This window comes from Cucurbita maxima, unplaced genomic scaffold, assembly GCF_002738345.1.
Source record: "Cucurbita maxima cultivar Rimu unplaced genomic scaffold, Cmax_1.0 Cma_Scf00009, whole genome shotgun sequence".
Taxonomy (NCBI): Eukaryota; Viridiplantae; Streptophyta; class Magnoliopsida; order Cucurbitales; family Cucurbitaceae; genus Cucurbita; species Cucurbita maxima.
This window is the reverse complement of record NW_019272025.1, coordinates 973406-995949: the sequence shown is the minus strand read 5'-3', so window position 1 is coordinate 995949 and position 22544 is coordinate 973406. Positions and strand designations below refer to the sequence as shown.

At 33.2% G+C, this 22544-nt stretch overlaps 1 protein-coding gene and 1 long non-coding RNA gene across 3 annotated transcripts; both read left to right on the top strand.

The window, feature by feature from the left end:
• Positions 1–14686: 14686 nt before the first annotated feature.
• On the top strand, positions 14687–15887 carry LOC111483803 (mitogen-activated protein kinase kinase kinase 17-like). The gene has a single exon (XM_023130119.1). It carries the CDS (start codon positions 14722–14724, stop codon positions 15754–15756), a length of 1035 nt encoding a protein of 344 aa, XP_022985887.1. The 5' UTR covers positions 14687–14721; the 3' UTR covers positions 15757–15887.
• A 3235-nt stretch (positions 15888–19122) lies between these two features.
• LOC111484410 lies at positions 19123–21770 on the top strand. Of its 2 annotated transcripts, none has more exons than XR_002718502.1 (3): positions 19123–20550; positions 20673–20769; positions 21622–21770. It is a non-coding gene; the product is annotated as an uncharacterized LOC111484410 (long non-coding RNA). The 2 variants fall into 2 exon arrangements; XR_002718503.1 differs by having other exon boundaries at positions 21544–21770.
• The last annotated feature ends 774 nt before the right edge of the window (positions 21771–22544 follow it).

Genomic DNA, 22544 nt, shown 5'->3' with positions numbered 1-22544 from the left:
AGCTAAAAGCGAATAAGGAACAACCATAACTTGTTGATACAATAATAATAGTAAAGATCTATCTAACATGAAATCTAGTATGACCGGGACATCTGACATGCAGTCAGAGGCAACATACCTTGGACAAGCATGACCGTGACATCCTCACTCAATTGGTTGATGTCTTTGTCAACCAAATCTTCATGAACTCAACGATTTAGGTATCTCGACATACTTCTAACTAATCCCTTAATATTGAGGATTCTTTTCCAATCTGCTGGAAACGGTTGAAAACCACTTCTCGGTTCATTAACTCTTCACTTGCTCTCTGTCGGAGTCTCTCCTACTTTCTTCGCTGGAAAATTTTTCTTCTTTGTGTGAGGTCGTACCACCTTCATATGCTTGATGTCTTCTTGGTCGGGATAGTAACATTTCAAATTATTTATGTGGAGAACAAGGCTACTCTGCATCCATGGGAGCAATTTGATCCTATATGATGTCTTCCTGACCTTATGGATAACTTTCACTAGTCCATAGTATTTTTGCCATTAGTATTTGGTTCTTTTTGCTTTGAACTCGGAGTTGATCTGACCTCAACTTAATCAAAACTCTCTCTCTCTCCTGAAATTATGGTGGTCGATGCTTCTGACTAGTGCTTCTCTTCATCCGCCTGGATGGTATGTATGGGTGAACATGTGTTGCTTCAGAGTTTTGTCTCTATCTCCCTCCTTTAGAAGTGTTGGCTTAGTATCTCTCCTCAACATTTGAGTGACCACTGACCAGAGTGTTTGCAGGTCTAATAAACCCGACGGTCAACATCTCTACCATTAAACTTTACATTGAACGTATGAAATTTATACACTTAAATTTTTGTCTTGTTTACCATTTGCATGAAGTCAAATAATTTCTTGTCTAATATAATTAATACACCCTTACTTCAATTCAATTGTTTCCTCAAATAAATATATAATACAAAATAATCGAACCCCTCCTCAATAAAGGAATAAAGGAATGATGAATATTTTTTAAAAAACACTTGGTGACAATTTTTCAATTCTCAAATGACACATTTACAAACAATTGAAAATGTCTTTATTACACCAAATTTGCAACATTTTCTTGCAACTACGACAATACATTGTTTTGCAGCCCTTATCCATAGTGTTTTAGATTTCGTATCAATAAGTCGATCACTAAGATAATTGCATTTGTTTATTTGCAACCATGGTGAAATTGTTTCATGTTATTATATAATATGAGCTATTCCGTTAGACTAATGTCATTTCTTCGAGGCCTTATCTAACCTAGATTATTTCTAACATATCATTGATTTCTTAAAATTCTCTCTATAAAGAATTAAAAATATCAATGGTAAAAATTGGAAAAAGTTACTTTTGCCTTATTTTCTTTAATTCTTCTATTCCAATTTCTTTTGAACTTATTACTGACTCCTTTAAGCTTCACTTGGGTCTTTTAAGGTACCTCATAAATCTGAGGGGTATTACAACAATAAAATGACAATCACTCCTCAGAGTGTATGTCCCTTTGCTAATTGAATTAAGTAAAATAATTAATAATAGAAAATTTTAACACCTTAGTATTGACGAAGTATTCAATATCCGATATTTTCAATTCTATTTTTTTGGATTTTATTAAAAGTTTAGATCAAATTTCAAGATGGTGGAGAAGAGAAAAATGCTCCAAGAAATCCTATAAACTATATATATATAAAAATTTATATTTATATATATATATAGGAAAAATAGTTAAAAATTGGAAAAATGGTGAAAGTCAACTTCGGAGTGGGTATTTTGGTCATTCTGCCCCTCTTTATTAGTATAAGGACCAGATGGACGACTGGATTGGTGTAAGAAAATGGACAATTTTGAAAAGAATTTAAAACATAATTTAAATAATATTTACATTATTTACCTTATATCAAAATAATACATTATTATATATAAGACACAACTTAACATTTAAAATGCAAAATATAAAATAAGGACAGACACAAAACATTAAAACAAAAGGGTGTAGAGGATAATGGGTGAGGCTTGTCTATGGCACCTGCTCCAGAGTCTGCTTCCAACCTCGATTAGCTCCATGTTTACCTGAAAAACATGGAAAACTTTACGGAGTACAAAGAATCAATCTAAAACGTGCCCTTAAGGTACCACACTTTCCTTTTCTTGTTCTAGTTTTTGTCGTAAGTACTTAGGCTTTTTAATTCTGTTCTTGACTTGTTGGTTCTTATCATGATCTATCTTGGAGACCTTGGTCCTTAGATTTTAAAACCATGTTCTAATCTAAAAGTCTTAGTATTAAGGTTCTAAGTTTAAGTTCTTAGAATTTGGATCTTAATCCATATTCTCGTCCATGATCGTTGTCTTATTCTTGGCTACTTTTTAGGTTCTTTCTCTGTTTTTGGTTCATTTTCTAAGACACTTCCCTAGGATTTACGATACTAGTCATGAACCTGACAACCTGTGTCCAAGACTTCATACGTTTCAAGCGACAAAGCCTAAAACTACGTCCAAAGCTTGCGATCCAAGCAACGTAGTATGAACCCACATCTAGGGCTTGCCCTATTATTACGGTCTGAAAACATATGCCCAAGGCTTTATGTGTTCTGAGCGGCATAGTCTAAAAACCTACATCTAAGGCTTTTTATGGAATGTCCTATGATACAGCCTTAATACTTATGCCCAAGGCTTCATACGTTCCAAGCGGTATAGTTTAAATACCTACATTCAAGGCTTCATACGTTCTAAGTAGCATAGTCTGAGTCATCAACATGTTGTACCGTGGGAGGTCTTAGGAGGTTATTGAGTCGTGGCTAAAGGTAATTTACTCTCTTCTTGTTCCATCATAGCCCTAGATTACTCCCCATGAAAGACCAAAAAGGTCACGTGATTGGTGCAAAATATGAACATGACATCCTGCAAATCGTGAATAGGGTACCCATAACATTGGTGTGGGACATCTCATCTAGGTGAGAGAAATATGAGGTCAAACATGACATTCTGCTGAGAAAAACATAGTGCAGGGCATCCCACCTCGATGAATAAAACATGGGCCTTTGAAAGCACTGTGTGGTAGTAGGTCTTGCGTCACGTTGGACATGATTAAAGTACTAGCATCCTTTCATGATAACTTTAAGACATGGATTGTAATATCATATCTTGGTAGTTGTAGAGCTTGTATCATACCTTCCTTGGGTTCTCAATCATAAACATTTTATGTTTTTCTTATTGTTTTTTTAGGCATAATTGCATCATGCATTCTTGAGTTATTCTAGAAGATCATAGAGTCATAATAAATTCTTTAGATGGTTCTAGAGAGGGGTTTCTTTTCGGTGTTTATTGGATCCTAACTTCGTTTAGGTTCCAAACTTACTCTAATAGACTTGAAATCTTGAACATACCTTTATGTATATACCTTATAAGAAGTAGCAAGTCATTTGGAGCATGCTTAAACTTTAAATATCGGAGTCCGAGGGGCATTTTGGTCATTTTACCCCTAATTCTTTGTCTAGTTATTTAATGTATTCCAATGACTTTCCAACTTCACAACATCATTAAACATCATACTAAGATCTACTAAAAAAATTTATATTATTTGGAGGTCATCTAGATCATGAACCGAAGGTACATTACCTCAAGGGCATAATGGTCATTTTACTATGTTAGTTGGTTTAGCTACTTATCCTTATCCAATGACCACTAATTTTCATATATATTACCCTAGTATGCTTAGAATTAAAATTTCATGAGCAGCTGAATTCATTTAGCGGGTTATTCTAATATTACTTAAATCCCAAGTAATTTGATCGGTTCATGGCCTTAACTCTCGGTTGTTTGTGTTTTTCATATTTTCTTAATTTATAATTAATTTAGGGTTCATACAAAAATCCAAGTGATTTCTACAGGTATTTCTTGAGAAAAGTTTAAGGTAGCTGTTTACCTCATCCTCGACGTTTCCGATATCTGATTACCTCAAATTTTCTTCCACATATTCCTTATTGTTTCTAGTTTCTAGAACCATAAAATTTTTCAGGGGACAAGTCTAGAAAAGGGTTAAAATTAAGAAAAATCTAGGGAAGGTCACATTATGAGTTGACATGGCCGGTTTAGTTGAATCGGCCACATCATCGTCTTCTTCCTCTGGGCAGGAAGAAGACGCACATTTTGTATTGTGTCACCATCTGAAACTCTCATTCCACAGCTCAATCAACAAAATTTCTTTCTTCGATTCTGATATGAACCAAGAGACATCAATCATACAATATATTTCAATGAAGATGTGAAGAAAACGTTGTTAAAATTATCAAAAGATATTTCAATTCATGTCATATTGATGAAGAATGAAGTTTCATGTTATAAATTTGGGGTGGATTACAATTTAAGTAATTTAGAGTTATTGTATTTCATTAATGTATTTTAAGACTTTTTATTTACTTTATTACAATTACATAATGGTTAATTATGGTCATTAAGTATGAATGTTACAACTCTTGGAATGCCTTTTATTGTTTCATTTTGACCGTATATAAAGCCATGTATGTTGTATTTGTAAGAAGACTTGAAAAATGTAGTAAAAGAAGCATTTGTGCTCTTTTTTAGCCAATTGCAAAGTTTCTTTGCAATTCTATGTAGTTTAGGTTGCATGTAGAATCATTCAAGCTCGACATGATCATTTTTGCTTGTGGAGTGATTCGAATCTCAAACAAGTGTTCTTGCATTGAGATATTTGATCAACAAGAATCACTTAAGCTAGACATGATCGATCTTGCTTGTGGAGTTATTCGAATCTCAAACAATGTTCTTGCCTTGAGATATTCAATCAATAAGGTAATCTGAATCTTATTCCCCTATAGTGATTCCTTATCTTATCAGATTCCTTCATGAAACTTAAAGATGGTGTTAGAAGGAAGAGTTAGGAATTAATTTCATACCTTTTCGTGGAGGGACTTCTTTGATTATAGAACCTTAATTTTCTAAAATCGTTCTTGGAATACAACTTACCCAAAAATGTGAATTTTCCTTTTTCTTTTTTTTTTTTTTTTGGGCAATTCATTCTATGACGTTTCATCTCCTGATTCCTTCATAAAAGAATTCAACATTTACCCTCAAATTAAGCTCGAAACTGATTTCCTTCAATTAAGTACGTTCCTAAGGTTATTTCTCTTCGTGGTCTTCTAGAGAATTACTCCTTGGAGGTGCAGAAATTGATTGGAATTGGACTTTCTTGACGAATTTGTGTGTATGCTCGGATTGAATTTTCAAGCTTATTTTGAAGTTCTTCAATGAGAGATTGGATTGGGGGAATGGCTTCTAGCGCTTTCAACGCTCAATTCTTCATAGAACTTGTGGGTAGTTTGGTTTAGAAACTGTAGGAAAAAGTTTGAAGGGAAATGGTGGAGGATAGCTCTCAAATTTGGAAGAAATTTGAGAGTATGAGACCCAAAATCTAAATGCTTATTACTTGTGATTAGGAGCTTGATTCAACAGAATTCTTGTTCCATACTATTGCCACAACTTCAAACTATATAGGGGAAGCTTAAATTGAGGTTGAAATCTCTAGAATCTTCGTGATTTAGAGAATGAGTTTTTGGATAATCCGTCGAAAATATTATCTCCAATAAGCTAGCTACCAACTTCCAATTTGAATGACAGTTTTTTTTTTTTTTTTAGAGTATCTTGAAATTCCTTCTAAATAAAGAATTAAAAATTTAGAAAATTCCTTAAATTTTTAAAAAATGTCATTTTTGTCCTTCTTTTTCGTTTTTTTTTTTCTTTTTTTTCTTTCCAATCCTTCTCTAAAGGCCTTAAAACCTTAAAATTACTTGAATGGAAGGAAGCATTTCTTGACTAAAGTGAGAAAGTTGAAATTAAGATTGAGTTAAGTATTCATGTCTACATGAATATTGGTTTCAATGAAATGCCTAAGCCACAAATCTACGGCATGTTTTCGTTTGTACATGAGATATTAGGTGAAAGCTCAATAAGACATGATAAGATTATGTATGAAATTGGGTGACCGTTAGATTACCATAAAGAGGCTAAACCAAGGGTAGGCTTAAAATGACCAAAATTCCCCTATAATTATGTACCACTAATTTATGACCAAGGTGATTTCTAAATGGCATGAAATTTGATGAGAAATCTTATGTCATGGTTCAAAGGGATTATACAAAGACACAAGGCTATTAAGAGGAAAGAATTAGCCTACACAGCGATATATTGAACATCAAAAGATTTCTGAAGTTATGGAAATTGTTGGTCGTATAAATTTGTGCTTGATGATATATGATTGTTAGTAAAGTTTAATGAGAGATAACTAATTAGAGTAAGAAGGCAACTCAAAATAATAAGCCTCCTACATTATATTTACGAAAGAAACATGAGATTGCTTGCCTCATCCTCACGTCATAGATTAAGAATCCGTACAAATAGACGATGGCCCAAGTTACGAGAAAAAAAAAGAATAATAAAGATTTTAGCCCAAGAAGTGAACGGCTTTTGTACTAAGAAAATAGTCTTTACAAAACCATCAAGCGGAAGAAACTATGTGAAAATAGAAGGAAGAGATGAGGGAGAAATACCTCGAGTAATTCCAAGATTAAGACGATGATGAAAATTACTTTTAGATGTGTAAGATGTAATAATCCAAAATTTTGAAATTAAAAAAAAAAAAAAAAAAAGTTTGTCCCAAAGTGGGGGCGGCCTCCACTATAGAAGGGAGGTCCCTCACTTCATTTTAGCATCTCACTTAACGGTTCGAAACCAGTCGGAGAATACACGATGGCTCAAGGCCAGCATCTTGGCTTCATCTTGGCTTATCTGGCTTGGGTCTGAAATGCTCGAACCCTTTTCTTTTCAATTCTTTGGAAGCTTTTAAGGTTAGTATGACCTCCGTTTAGCTAATTTAAATTTTTTGAGTTTATGAAAAATTTTGGTGTAAATTATTAGGAGTAAGTTTAAATTATTTTATGCAAAATTAGGTGAATCAATTTTCACATAGAATCCTAATTTATGATGATTGACTCCTTACACATAATTAAATTTGAGAGACAAGTGTTGAGCTAACATCAAGGGATAGTAGTAGTCTCAGCCTTGGCTAACCAAGTAAGTAGCTCTACCATCATTTGATAATAATTGTGTGCTTAATGATGACACATGCACGTGGCTTCGCACATGGCATATGCCCGTATATACAAAGTGTTATGAAATGACACGTATATATTATGATACGTGAATGATATGTTGTATTTGAAAAATTAATATGTTTATAATATGATATGTTAAGTTATAATGAATTGAATTGATATGTTTATGAAACGGTTGACGACGACATCGCAATTCAAGATTATAACACATGCATAGGGTAGTTATAAATGTATCTCAAACCTAGTTCCAGTTTGTAATAGTAATAAATTTAAACAATACCGACTTGTAATTGGAGTTCGTTTTATTTTTAATTGTGATTTTATTTATATTAATTTGATTTTAAAAAGTTGGTGACACTCATACATGGTCTATATTAATAAAAATATTTTTTTAATTTTGGGTCTTAACGAATCGGCTTTGTATAGTTTCCTTTTTTCTTTTTCCTTTCAAAATTGGCTGGGCCCATAAAGAAAATGTAGCCTTTTGGAAAGGATGAGGCCTAGGCCCAATAACATTTTAACGGCCCAAACTCAACCGTTTAAAGGGGTCTTGGCCATTTGTGGGTGTTCATATAATTTACTCCACCCAGTTGGATTATAAAAATAGGGTTACAATCCAATTCAACTTTAATCTGTTTTTAAGATTATTATAAAGATTAAAATAGTATTTAGTTAAATAAAGAACCAATCCATGAAGTTGTAAAATTAAAAATGGTCACTTATAGGTAATTTATCATGGAAATAAATAGATATAAGAAATTCATTAATCAGCTCAATTATTTGCCTATTTTTTTCATTTGGTTTTAGTTATATATATATATATATATATATATATATATATATATATAGTTACTTAATTATTTTATTTAATAAACCAATAATAATTTATTAAAATATTTACTTTGTTTATTTGTAAAGAATAAAAAATTTATTAAATGTCAAATTTTAATTAATTAAATATATTTAATTAGTTACAATTAATATTAATAATCTATAATTGAATTTCTTTTGTAATTTTAAGTCTTGTTATTCATAATTTATTAAAAATATTTTAATAATTTAATTTGATAAAAATAAATCAACAGTCGATTATTTTATTTATTTATATAAAATTTAATAGGTTACTTCTTATTAGTCAATTTCACATATTCACGGGTAAAAGATTTATATTATTAACGAACATGGAGTAAAATATAAGCATAGACTTTTATTTATTTACTCCATTTACATCATTAAAATGATCGAACCTCAGAGTTGATGTGTGATTTAAAATATGAACAACTTTGCTTAATGGTTCATCGTAGAACGATCTCGATAATTATGACTATGAAATCAAACATTTCTTATTCTCAACTAGTATTTTGTTCGGTCTATGAGGTCGAAAAATCCACAATACTCAGTCCATTAGGGATCCTCATTCTACCTTGAAAGAAATTTTTGTTTACTTCTCCCATCCAAATTTTGTAATAAAATGAATAAAGAAGATGAGTTGGTGTATGATTGGAAACTGTGCAGAAGCCGACTTTCTCTGTCACCGCCCGTGGAGCTTATCATTATCGGGCCAAGAGCTTCATCTTATTCCATCAATTTTGCTTTACGGCCCTCAAAAGTTACACAATCCACATTGCGGCCCTATATTTTTATTATTTATTTATTGTTAACCCGTCGTGCTCTCTAGTCTGAACCCCGAAAATAATATATATAATATTATTATATTCATGTTTTTTAGAAAAATAATCAACTATATTTTATTGCCGAGTTTGAATGCCCCATTTATTGGGTTATTTTTTTAATTATGTTATTATTTTATACTAAATATCAATTTCAAAATTCCTGAAATGCTGATTTTTAGGGTTGATTATGGGTTACATTTCATAAAAAAATAAATAAAAAGGGGTAATTTTATTATTGTGGAAGGCGGGGCCCACAATAATAAGGTTCCATTGAATCCATTCCCATGATTTAATTGTAAGTTGCAACACTCCCAGCTTTGCCACTACCACCTCCAACTTGTGTGTCCTTTTCTATTTTTTATTTTTTATTTTTTATTTTTTTAATTTATCTTAATTCACATCATTCATTTCAGCTAGCGTAAGGACTAAAGTTTTTGGACCTTGGAATTTGGGAGTCCAGAAATTGCATAAACATTAAAAAAAAAAAAAAAAACCTAAATTAATTAAAAACACTTTTTTTTTCTTTGTAATTTGTCTTAAAATTATCGTTAACCTCTCAAAAAAAAAAAAAAAATCTCAAAATACTTTTCTTTTTTTTTTATCCTCACCGTATAGATTAATGTTTGAAGATATTAATGAGTATAATGAATATTAATATAATTAAATGTCAAAATCTCACTAAAACGAAGGGGTGGAGTATAAGAGGGAGGTGTTTATTTATTGGTAAGGTGATGAAATTAAGGAATAGATGGTTGAGTTTGGTATTCATCATTGAATGGATTAGCCAATAGAAGTAGTGGGTGAGGGGTCTTACTTACCACTAATTACACTCCTACTTCCTAAAATTGATTTTGAGAATTGAAAAAGATTTCATATTTAGACTACGAATACCTACTTGTTGCTTCTAAGAGTGAAGACTACTCTGTCTTTACATATTAACACTGATTTTTTCTGCTATTTTGTTTAGGAAGTGTTCTTAAGTTTGAACATTTTTTAGACTCAACCCAATTCTTCGAAGTTTTCTAACCCAAATAATTCTTATTAAATAATGAACCCAACTCAATTCAACTCAATTGTAAATTTTTTTTTATTTATTTTTAAACATTTAATTAAGGACAATATCCAAATAATTAAAGGTTATTTTTAAGAGTAATTGAATAATAATTTATATAGCGATATCACACGTAAAAATGTATACGACTTTTAGTGAAGATCTCTGGTTTACAAAATAATAATTGTTAATTAAAAAAAGAAGAAGAGGGGAATTGGTGTGATGAGATAGGTAGGTAGAAGGTAGGCAAATTGGGGGAGGGACTGTGACTGACAGTCAAAAGTCTGTGGCTGTGACGCAGCGTGGGTGCCTTTAACTTCCAATCTCCCATCCCATTTCTTCCCATATTCATTGCACTCCTCTCTCCCTCACCCTCTTAACGGCAATCCTCATTATTCTTTTTCTTTTTCTTTTTTTTTAATTTTTATTCTATTTGTGTCCATCAAATGTTGTTTTAATGTTATATTAAACAAATTAATTTCTTTAATGATGGGATTATATAAATGACACGTCTCCGTCCCAATAATAATTATTTAATTATTCATTAATTTTAAAGAATTTAATTCAAATCTAGAATTGAATTCGTTCCTATTATTTGTTTGGATTGTTTCTTTATTATTTTCGAATTATAAAATAATAACTATATTTATTTTTCAAAGTTCAAAATTTTTTATTAAATTGGGAATAAAAAAAATACCTCTAAAATTTATATATAATTTTGAAAATTATGGTAAAAATGAAAAACAATAAATAAAAATTAAAAATTAAGAGAGAGAAAAAAAAAAACCCAAAACTATGGAACATTTGATTGGAGGTGAATATATTGATGAGCATGAGATTCTTGTCCATAAATTAATACATTCTTTCTGAGCTTAGTTAGAGACACAAGAATTATCCAATAAGATATTATTCACATTGGCGGGTAGAATTTAATAGATATCTTTGACTATGAACTTAGATGTTCGAATCTTAGACCCTATGTGTTAGTGAACTAAAATAAAACTTGAAATTATAAGCAAGATTCTTTAACGTGCTTAACCCCTTTCGATACAAGTGTAGCAACTCTATTTTCTATTGAAAAATAAGGCAACCACTACGTGATGTCCAAACTACGGAATGTGAAAAATCACTTGAAAACAATTTACTATAAACGGCGGTAAAAAATTATTTAAAATTGAAAAATAGTAACAAATGATATATCCTAACCAAAGGACTACAAACTAAATGTATAAATTCAAGTACCTAGACTTTATTTTTATGGTCTTCATATCTGAAGTCGTTATCTGTACATGGGTGTCTTACCTTTACGTGAAAACATATTAAACATGGTACATGTTTTGAGTATTTAAAAATATTAAGTAAGACAGTCACATTTTGTGACTGGTTCAACCTTTGTCAATTGTGGGAGTGGTTAGACTATTTTAGAGAAATCCCATACCAAACGACGATAATAGTCCACTAATCCTAAGAAGCTGCATACCTCGATAATAGTAGTAAGACAGTCCCATTTTGTGACTGATTCAACCTTCGTCGGGTCTTCTAAAACTCCATTCTTGGACATCACGTCATAGAAAATAAATCTATTGCAACCAGAATTCACACAAGAACTTGGCATACAGTTTAGTCTCCCTCAAAATTGTAAAAACTTTGTTAAGGTATAATTTGTGTTCCTAGTCCGTCTTGGAGTATACAAAAATGTCATCTATGAACACAATGACGAACATATCCAAACACTCCTTGAAAACTCGATTCATTAATTCCATGTACACTATAGAGGCATTGGTTAAGCGAAACAGTATGATCACGAACTCGTAAGTCCATATTAAACCTGAACATTGTGTTTGGTACATCCTCTTCCATTATAGGAAGGAAATATATTAGAAACTCCATCCATCCAATTTAGACAAGTTCCAAGTTGAATGGCCCACAAAACCTTAAACCTACCTAATTAATTTAGGTACTTCCAATAGATATACGAAATCAACCCAATCAGTTCAAGCCGAAGCCCACTGCGGGTAGATATTGCCCTCTTTAAGCTTTTCCTTTCGAGCTTCCCTTCAAGGTTTTAAAACGCGTCGGCTAGGGGGAAAGTTTCCACAGCTTTATAAAAAATGTTTCGTTCTCCTCCCCAACCAATGTGAGACTCTCACATGATGGTTCAATTATTTACTTAAAGCTCGAGTTTCGATAGGACGGGAAGTGTTGGAAGATAGGAGTGAAAGAAAAATGAAGGTATGAAAGTGAGAAAAAAAGGTTGGTTGGTTGGTTGATTATGTATAAAGAAAAGAATAAAAAGGCTGAAAACCAGTGGGCAGCGATAGCTTTTTAGTCTCTTTTCTTGGAGCATCAACTCTGGATTTCTGAAATCATTCTATAAAATAATATATTAATAAATAAGATTATCTAAAAATTCAACATTTTCTAGAAATATGTTTCCCATTTTGTCCTTGGATTACGTAAAACTTGCCAACCTATTTCCCCACATTAGGGTACAACTAATTGAGAGCTCTCCTTAGCGTTTTGGTCAAAAAAGCGACATCCAATCCGCTTTTAAAATCTTTTTCCCCTACAAACATCGAACAAATAGTATGCTAACACTTAGGTTTCAATATCTTTAAGAACGAGTTTATAACGATTAAAACTGCTATTGAGGTAAGTGAAGTTACGGTTCCACACTATATACTAGGTTGGATGTATTGTATATACGTTATATTGCATGATCATTTGACATCATGATTATGATGTATGTATGTTATTGTATGATGAAAAATGCTAGCTAGCCATACGAGAATGTTTTATGAAAGGAATAACTATTAGGATGCATCATGTATTAAAACTACTATTTTTTACCCGTGAAATCTCATGTTTTTGTATGAAAAAAATGATTATTTACATTTATTTCTCCCGTAAACCTTTCAAGGTCTCTTCATGCTTTAGAACATTTAGTGTACGCTTTGTGCTTATCAAAGTGTTACCCCTTTGTGTATGAATAGTGATGTATATCTAACGAGGTCTAGGGAGCATGAATGGGATGCGAGGATGGTGAATTCTTTGTCGACGAAAGTGGTGCACATATAAATATGCATGAATTGATGCACATCCCAATCTTAAAAAGGAATTGGAGTCCAAGACTATGATTTTTCAGTCTCACTTGAAATGAATGTCACGATTTATGTTGCATGTGTTTGCATTTCTTGACTAGAAAAATTGGATCACTGGCTTGATATTTTATCATACTCTACATTTTTCATCATACTTTTCATTTAGATAAGAACAAGGAAGTATTAGACGGTTGACAACGACAATGGCTTGCAAGGTCATAATTTTGATCATATATTAGCTTCTACAGTTACCCTTTATCATGCTTTTACGTTTATTTCATTAAGCAGAATGAATATTTGTAAAGACGGAATATTTCGTCAACTCTTGAAGCCCGTATGGATGATAATGAAGTATTTTAACGTTTTAAGATTTTTTTTACCGATCTCGAAATTTAAGACAAAATGTGTTTTTCGCCTGTTAACGAGAAATTTGGTGACTCATGATTGTCCAAAGACAAAATCTCATAATACATGTAGTAGCGATTCAATATAGGTTTAAAATTCAAGTTGTTATCGTAAGTATAAATAATTTACTTTTACATTAGTAGTATAATTTTACAATAATGTCTTAACGGCTCATTTTTCTTATAACAACTAAGGAAAAAAAAAATATATCATCATTGCAATGACTAAAATTTCTAAAACTCTAAACGGATCGAGTTCATTACCGAATGTATGTTGACATTATTTTAAAAGAAAAAAAAGAACATAAAATATTTAATCTCTTTCTATAATTCAGTTAATTTAAAAGATTAATATTTTAAATAATGATTGGATGTGCCGTTTTTATATTAATCTAAAGTTAGTTATTACCTACCATCTCGGATGTTTAATCAAATAGGTTGTGGGAAACATAAATTTTATGAGATAAAATTCACTCTTTCGTGTTTTCCGTACGCCGAAGTAGACGAACAATTTTTGTAAATGTTAATTTACAAACAAATTGTTTATTAGAGAATGTTATAACGGTAACTTTTGACTCACGGTAATAATTAATAAATCAAAATAATTTATAAAAGAGTAGGTTAATTAATTTTATGTTAGTGGAAAGAAAATTTTGAAAAGTTTAAATTAAATATAATATAAAAATATATTAAATTAACAAAACTATTTAAATAATACAAGTACCATAAATTAATAATAATTTGATCCATGGTTTATTTTTACTAAAATTTAATTTATAGAGAATTAACATTTTTGATAAAAGAAAGAGGGTAATTCGTTAATGTTTTACGACATGAAATTGAATTGTGGCCATGAAAATTGTCTCAAAATTATAATTTTTAGATATTTTTTAAAATATGTCGGACTCATAATTAAAAATTTTAGAATCAATTAGAATCGGTTAATAGATTTAAATGGAGTAAATTTATTATGAACCAAAGTTTATGAAATATACTAAAGTTGTAATTTAATAATAATAATAATAATAATAATTGGAAAATTGTATTTAAAAATACAAGAAATATATTAAATGAATTAAATTATTAAAATGAATGATGGGAAGCATCTTAAATTGGTGTATTCCATGTAAATAAGGAAACCAGAATACGCAACGGCCAAAAATGTGGCTGGTGATCATGTGCCATAAATACTTTCAAAATTCTTTCCATATCAGATTAACAGATCTTCCATTTACGACTCCGCTTCCTTTATGGAATTTACTTTCACGATCTTCTAACTCTCCATTCGTCCCAATTTCACCAAGAAACGCCACACATCGCAACATTCAAGCTTTCTGTTTCATCAATGGAGTGGGTTCGAGGCCACCAACTGGGTCGCGGTAATTTTGCCACAATCTATTTAGCCAAGCTTACAAATGGGTCCGATCAGCATCTGCCATTAATGGCGGTGAAATCCTCTGTTTCTGAATCCTCTGTTTCGCTCAAGAACGAGAAGCAAATTCTGGATCGAATTGGGAATTGCCCGCAAATCATCACTTGTTTTGGGGATGGATTTAGTGTCAAAAGAGATGGGGAGAAGTATTATAATCTGTTATTGGAGTATGCCAATGGCGGAAGCCTTGCGGATGCTCTGAAAATCCACGGCGGCGGGTTGCCGGAATTCGATGTTCGAAGGTACACGAGGGGGATTCTTTGTGGGCTTCGGTATATTCATAGCAATGGGTTTGTTCATTGCGATTTGAAGCTTTCCAATGTGTTAATTTTTGGGAATGGCGATGTTAAGATCGCTGATTTTGGACTTGCGAAACCCGCGGGAAAAATGATGGCGGCGGAAACAGAGGAGAGATTTGAGTGGAGAGGGACTCCGATGTATATGTCACCGGAGAATGTCAACGGCGGTGAGTATGAGCCGCCGTGTGATGTTTGGGCATTGGGTTGCGCCGTCGTGGAGATGGTGGCAGGAAAGCCGGCGTGGAGAGTTGGGCCGGAAACGGATATATTCGCGCTGATGATGAGGATCGGAGTCGGAGACGAAGTACCGGAGGTTCCGGAGAATCTATCAGCGGAGGGGAAAGACTTTCTCCGGCGATGTTTTGTCAAGGATCCGAAAAATCGGTGGACGGCGGAGATGCTTTTGAATCACCCATTTGTCGCTGGTGGCGGCGGTACTGTTACATTGAAGGAAGCGGAACTGGCGACGGAGTCGCCGACCGGTCCTTTCGACTTCCCGGAATTCGTTTGCTCCGAACAAGGTCCGGAAGAGTTGAGTTTGTGTTGGGGTAATTCGTCGCCGGAGATGATGAGGAGGAGGCTGGGGGAATTGGTAACCGAGAAGCCATTGCATTGGTCTGTTATGGATAGTTGGGTGACCGTGAGGTGATCAAAATTTTGAACAGTAATATTTTTTTTTAAAAAAAATTAGTTTGAGAAGCTGATAATGGAGTATTCGACGCTTCTGACTGTGAGACAGTTTTTGCCATTCTGTATATAATTATTAGTATTACTTACGATTACGACACACCTCACTGAGGTTGGAAATTGTATAAATTTTGGCTTTTTTTTTTCCTCTTACTTTCTAACAAAATCTTTACTATTCCGTCTCCTAAATCGATCGATTATGCTCCTTGTCACGTTCAACATATCAATATGTAATTACGAGATTATACGCATCACAGCTATGAAATGCATCAACTTTATTAATACTATTAATTTCATTTATACTATTAGCCAATTATTAGAAACTTGTATCTAAATCTTTATACCTGCTTAGGACTGGGGTGGCATCTAATGCAATATCTACCTTTTAAAAGTGTGAATATATATAAAAATATTATTGTGATAAAAGGTGATATCCACAATCAGATACAAGATACTAACTAATACCTACCAACAAGAAAAATATAAACTAACTAAATTTTGAGAATAAGGTAAAATATACTACTACTTTCCTTGCACTCGTCATCCAAATGAACTGAAGATTCTATCGAGTTCTTGTCATCCATCCCATTACCTTGTTCTCTTTCACCAACCAAACTTTGTCGCCTTCGTCAGTCACAACATCACGTTCATCCTCGGTACAATTCCCCAAAACAATCGATACATCTTGACTTTCTGATAAACCAACATCATCATTGCAAGCTTCTCTCACTTTAGCCACATCCATGCTCTTATCCAAGAACTCAGCCTCTACTACAACACTGCTTTCTGAACTTGGTCTAGATTCTCACTTTCAACCTCCCTTTGACCATTATCCGACTCCAAATGCTTTTTTTCTACCCGTTTATCTTCACTCTCAGGAAACGATTCAGCTTCACATCCAGTTTTCGATTTCGAATCTAGTTCGAGTTCAAGATTCGGTTCAGGTTCAGATGCAAGCGTAGTTTCAGGCTCTGGGGAAGGATTTTATAATCCTCGGACTCTTTAAGCCCCATCCACCAGAATGGGTCGAAAAACACTCGCTATCTGCGGTTCTTAATTCAGAAGATTGATAGTTTAGAAACTCACCTTCATTGGGGGACTGCTTGCATGAAACCGCAAAGCTCCCGGATCCTAGAGAGCATGCAAGACTGCAAACACGACCAACAATGCCCCCAGAAGCTTCCCAGTTATCCTGCAAGTCCAACGAATTGGTAGTTTAATCCAAATCTTCGGAGATGAGGAAATCGTCAGCCTCAGAGTGGAGGAAAAGACCGTCAAGATCGTCAAAGGTTAGCTCGAAATCTTCATTTTCGTCGAATCCCAAATCCAAGGTCGTGAAATAAATAGAAGGGTCACATTGGCATCACAAAAAAAAGAGAGTCCATAGGCGGAATTTGGAGATAATCAAATTCAGAAACGTAAGTAGTGGAATTAGAATTTTGATCATATGTAGAGACATCATCTTGATATACGGCTGAAGTCACGTTTGTTAGCTGATCAAGAACCTCAGTGGTTAAGCAGTATTCCCAAATTGGATCTGAGGAATTTTTACTTTCATGTACAACATTTGCTTCTGATTCCTTGACTCGACAATTTGGCTTAATATGGCCTGGCTTTCCGCAACGATCACACACCACTTTCAATCAACAATCTCGTTTAAAATGGTCAGGTTTTCCACACTTGTAACGAACTTTATATGGCTTCTTTGACGACTCCTCACTTTTGAATTGATTCCCATTGCTAGATGAAAACTTTGAATGAAAATTCTGTCTCCTTTGATCTTGATCTTTGACATACAACACATCTTCTGACTTTGGGGAAAACTCGGTGCTGCTAGTCATTGATTAATCAAAGCTTCCTTATTATAAAAAAGATTCTCTAATTCAATAACTGAAGACTGATTTGCCCACCCTTGTATTGAGGAAAGATAGGGCATAAAATCTTTTTGTAATCCACAAATAAAATAACGCTTAATACTCGTTACTCAGCATCTAATTCTGAAATTTCAAAACACAATTCTTTCACTTTCAAAAAATATTCTTCTACAGAAAAATTACCTTGAGTTACCATAACTAGTTCATTCTCTAGAAATTGCAATCGAGCGGTATTTTGCTTAGTGAACAACTTTTAAAGTGTTTCCCATACTTGCTTTTGTTGACTTTAAATCCCAAACATGATCAGTATATTCCTTGCTAATCAAAGTTTGCAAGGTAAATAAAATTTTTCCATAGCTATACTCATAGAAGCACTTCCATCCTTCATCTCGTTGAGTAATAATATCAACCCGTACCAACTTGGCTTTGATATCTACCACTTAAAAGTGTGAATAGATATGAAAATATTATTACTCAACGAAAGAATACACATTCAATAATGAAAAATAAAATTGGAATCGGGTTTAATTTGATATTCACAACCTTTAAATAGGATACAAGATACTAACTAATACCTATAAACAAAGAAAATATAAACTAAGTAAATCAATAAAATAAAATATACAACCCTTCAAAGTAGGTAAGATATACTTCTAACTAATATATTTTTCAAATATTAATTAGATGATCATGAATATTCATAACTAATTCAACCTAAATAAGTTCTACTAAATTTTCACAACCACCCATACGATATTCCATAATTAATTCAAACTAAATAAGTTCCACAATATCCTTTGGGAACTAATTATTTTAAATTAAATAATACCATTTATTTTGGTTTGTTAATGTGTTTTCTTTTTTTAGCCCTAAATTAAATGAATAAAAATACTAACTAGTTTGGTATTTTATTTAAAAAATTACTTATTCTTTTAAAAATACCCTTAAACTAAAAAAAAATTAAAAATACTTTTACAATTAGTTTCAGACCACTGCCACCAATAATTTGTTTCAAAAAATACTTTTGATATATGTTTACTTTAATCTTTAACTTTTCTAAAAAATTTAAAACCTAAAAATTACTTGTAAAATTTTAAAATTAATGTTAACTCTCATAATTTTTATAAAAAAAAAGAAAAAAATTAAATTTTTTTTATTGTCTAGGAAGAAAAATTATCAATTTATGTTCAAGTGTCTATTTATTTATTTATTTTTTTTAAAAGTTATTTATAAAAGTTTAAAAATATTTTTAAAATAAAAATTAACCATTTTCATTAGAGAATTTTTGAACTTTTTAAAGATAATTTTTATTTTTTAAAAATGTAAAAGTATTATTAAAATTTTTGAAAATGAGAAGATATTTTTTTTTAGAAAAGGATATTTTTATTTTTATTTTGATTGATTTAGGCTCTTCGTTTGGCTTTTATATTTAATTAAAGAACGACGATCCATTCCCGCCAAACACACACAAGTTCTTCTCCCAGACGTTCTCAGATTCTGTAATTCCAAATTCACACCAACAAAATCCATGTTAAAATCAGCGCCGTGGAGGTTACACCTCTTCGGACATGGCGGATGAACAGCCTTCAGCCGCTAATCGGCGGAGGAGCTGAGGATCTGAGGCTGCTGCTCGCCTTACGGCTCTGGAACGTCTCAAAGCCATCTGCAGCGGTGGGCGTCGGTTGGAAGATGGTGGTTTCCATGTGAAGTTACAGAACCCCATCCACGACACAATTCCGGAAGATGAGTATGATGCTCTCGTTGCAAAGCGTGGTGAAGATGCCCTAGGGTTTATTTTTGACGACGACGGTCTTGGACTTGGAGACGAAGGTGAGGAAGCGGATTGGCCGAAATCTGGGGTTTGTTCCTCCGATGAGTCCGACAGTGAGCTCGAGAAACCCTAAGAAGAGGAAAGGGGCAAATTGAAGCTATACCGATTTCAAGGACTTCTGCGCCTAAGGAATTTGATGCAAAGGAGGACTTGATTTCTCAAATCAACCTGGATTCAGTTGGGGAATCACACAGTTCTTCAATCAAGGAAGATGTAATTGAAGATAGTATGCCAATTATGGTTGAAACGAAAGCAGAACCGTTTGTGAAGAAGAAGGGGAAGGGAGAGGAAATGTTGATTCTGCAGCAGAAATTCCTGGTTCTAAATGAGTAAGATTGCCTAATCCTTCATAATTTAAGGATATTTATACATATAAAACAAGCTAATACTATGCTGATATTCTTATGAAGTTGAGCTGATGCAAGTTTGAGGTGATAGTTGAATCTCCAAAAGATGTTCAAATTTCATATTCATCAGGAAAAACTTTGGAGATTCCTTCAATGTTTGTCACTACAATACAAATTTTGTCTGCATCTGTTATATACTGTCAAGGAGAAGATGTTAATTATGAACTTCTGTGAGTGTTGTTGATTTTGTTTGCATGTTTCTTCTGATGTGACAATCATGTTCTGTTTTAGTAGAAAATGGGTATTGGGTTCACTAATCAGCTTACAGGAATGTTGATCATTGAAGGGTATTGCTTATGAGGATCATGGTCTACTTGATAGGAATCATACAACTTTAAGTAGAATCTCTGAATTTTCACAATTTTTTTGTACATGGATGAATCTATCGAGTTTTATGAATGAATGAGATTTTGGAGGAACTGTAAGGGATGCTCACAAGATTTTGAAGTTTCTATCTTCAATAGTCAAACTGAAGCTAATGATGCTCAATTAGAAGAATTGTTAGCATATTTCTCCCTAAGTATACATAGATTTCAAAAGCTTGGTATGCCTATACATTTTACTGTCATCCCTAAGCTTGATGGAGGCATATGATAGAAATTTGAAGGTTGGATCAAATGTTCTAATCTGCGAGGAGCGAGTAGGTAACTTTTTAGTACTGTCCTAAAATATTGTTCTGTTTCTTATGGAAACTTCTCTTTTACTAGCAAAGTTATAATATTAGTAGTGGCAGGGTTAAGTTTTAACTAGAACTTTTCTCTTGCAGTGAAAGGGCCTTGTTGAATCGATTAACGATTGAATTATTCAAATTGGATAGTGATTTCTCTGGGTTTGATCTAGATGTTCTTCTCCATTGATCCCAGGTAGAACTATCAAGATATTACTATTAACAGAGTAACAAAAGGATTTTTTTTTTTTTTTTGAGAAGGAAACAACACTTTTTATTGACATTGTCAAAGTTACAACCATCTTTACATGGTAACAAACTTTTCTGAAGTTAATGCCTTCCATTACGCATCTTATGTTATTAGTACATGAATTATTCATACAAGTAGTGTTATCATCATGGATGCTGCTTCCTAGATATGGTTCCTTGTTGCCTGACTGACTAAATGACTAGGAAAAGGTATGTGAGATCCCACATTGGTTAGAGAGAAGAACGAAACATTCTTTACAAGGGTGTGGAAACCTCTCCCTAGCAGACCGTTTTAAAAACCTTGAGGGAAAGCCTGAGAGGTAAAGTCTAGTGAGGACAATATCTGCTAGTGGTGGACTTGGGTTATTATAGTTGGTATCAGAGTCAGACATTGGGTGGTGTGCCGAAGATGTTGGGCCCTAAAGGGGATGGATTGTGAGATCCCATATCAATTGGAGAGAGGGACGAGTGCTAACAAGGGTGCTGGGCTCTGAAGGGGGTGAGTTGTGAGATTTCATATCGATTAGAGCGGGGAACGAGTGTCAGCAAGGACGCTAGACCTTGGAAGGAGGTGGGTTGTGAGATCCCACATTGGTTGAGGAGGAGAACGAAACATTCTTTATAAGGGTGTGGAAACCGAAACATTTTTTATAAGGGTGTGGAAACTTCTTCCTAGTAGACGAAACAAATTTTATTAAGAAATTTCTCTATTTTATTACAGTTTTCCGAGTATCAAGCAGGATGTGGTCCAAAATATGTCGCCTTCAGCAGTCTGTTGTGCCTAAATTTGGGAAAGGAGGGAGCATTTTTGGGTGTGGAGAAAGTGGAGGACTCATGTCTTGCATTGCTGGTCGAGTCTTATGTGATACGTACTCGTTGACAGAGGTAGCAAAGACTCAACTTAATAAGAACCGCGAGGAAGTGGCTCCAATATCGTTGAGGGGGATCATGAATAATCTTAAATATATATTTTTATTTAAGGTATATACACATTAATTAATTTAATATTTGATGTATCAAATACAACAAATATATTTTTCTTTTATATATAATATATATAATATATTAAATTTTAATTTGAGCACATTAAATTTAATACTTTCTCTATTTAGGTTTAATATACCTAAGTTAAGCTAAGGCACAAGCATGGCCGAGACAACAATGTCAACATAAGGGATAAATATAGACTTGATAAATGGTCGGGTAGGGCTTTGAGGCTTAACCTTGAAAGTCGGGGTTCTGGAAAGAGTTTGGACATGCGGCTTAAGAGTTAAGTCCGTCCAAATAAAAGATGAAAATTCGCCAAATTTGGTGTCAATAGATACTGAACGGATGCTCCTTGACATCATATGACCGTTTGCCAAAATCATGTTTACACTTGCCAGATTGGAATGTCTTAAAATGTACCTTGGGGAGAAGCAATGTGTCACTTTCTACCACTCCTCGACCCTTTGACTTAAGTGAGTTACCCTATGACACATACGTGTGTCACATTGTGGCGAGCATATCGGACATCTTTCTTTGAAATGGGTCTAGGATAGTGTCCATTGCACCCCAACTCATGTGTTGGAGGTTGGATTATGCACCTGGTATTCGAAACGAAATTTGTAACTGGTTTAGCATGACACAACATGGACACATGAGGGTCCAATGCTTCGACGATGTAACAACCGTAAATAAAGAAACAAATTTTCCATCTCTCCGCTAACTTTTCACACCCTC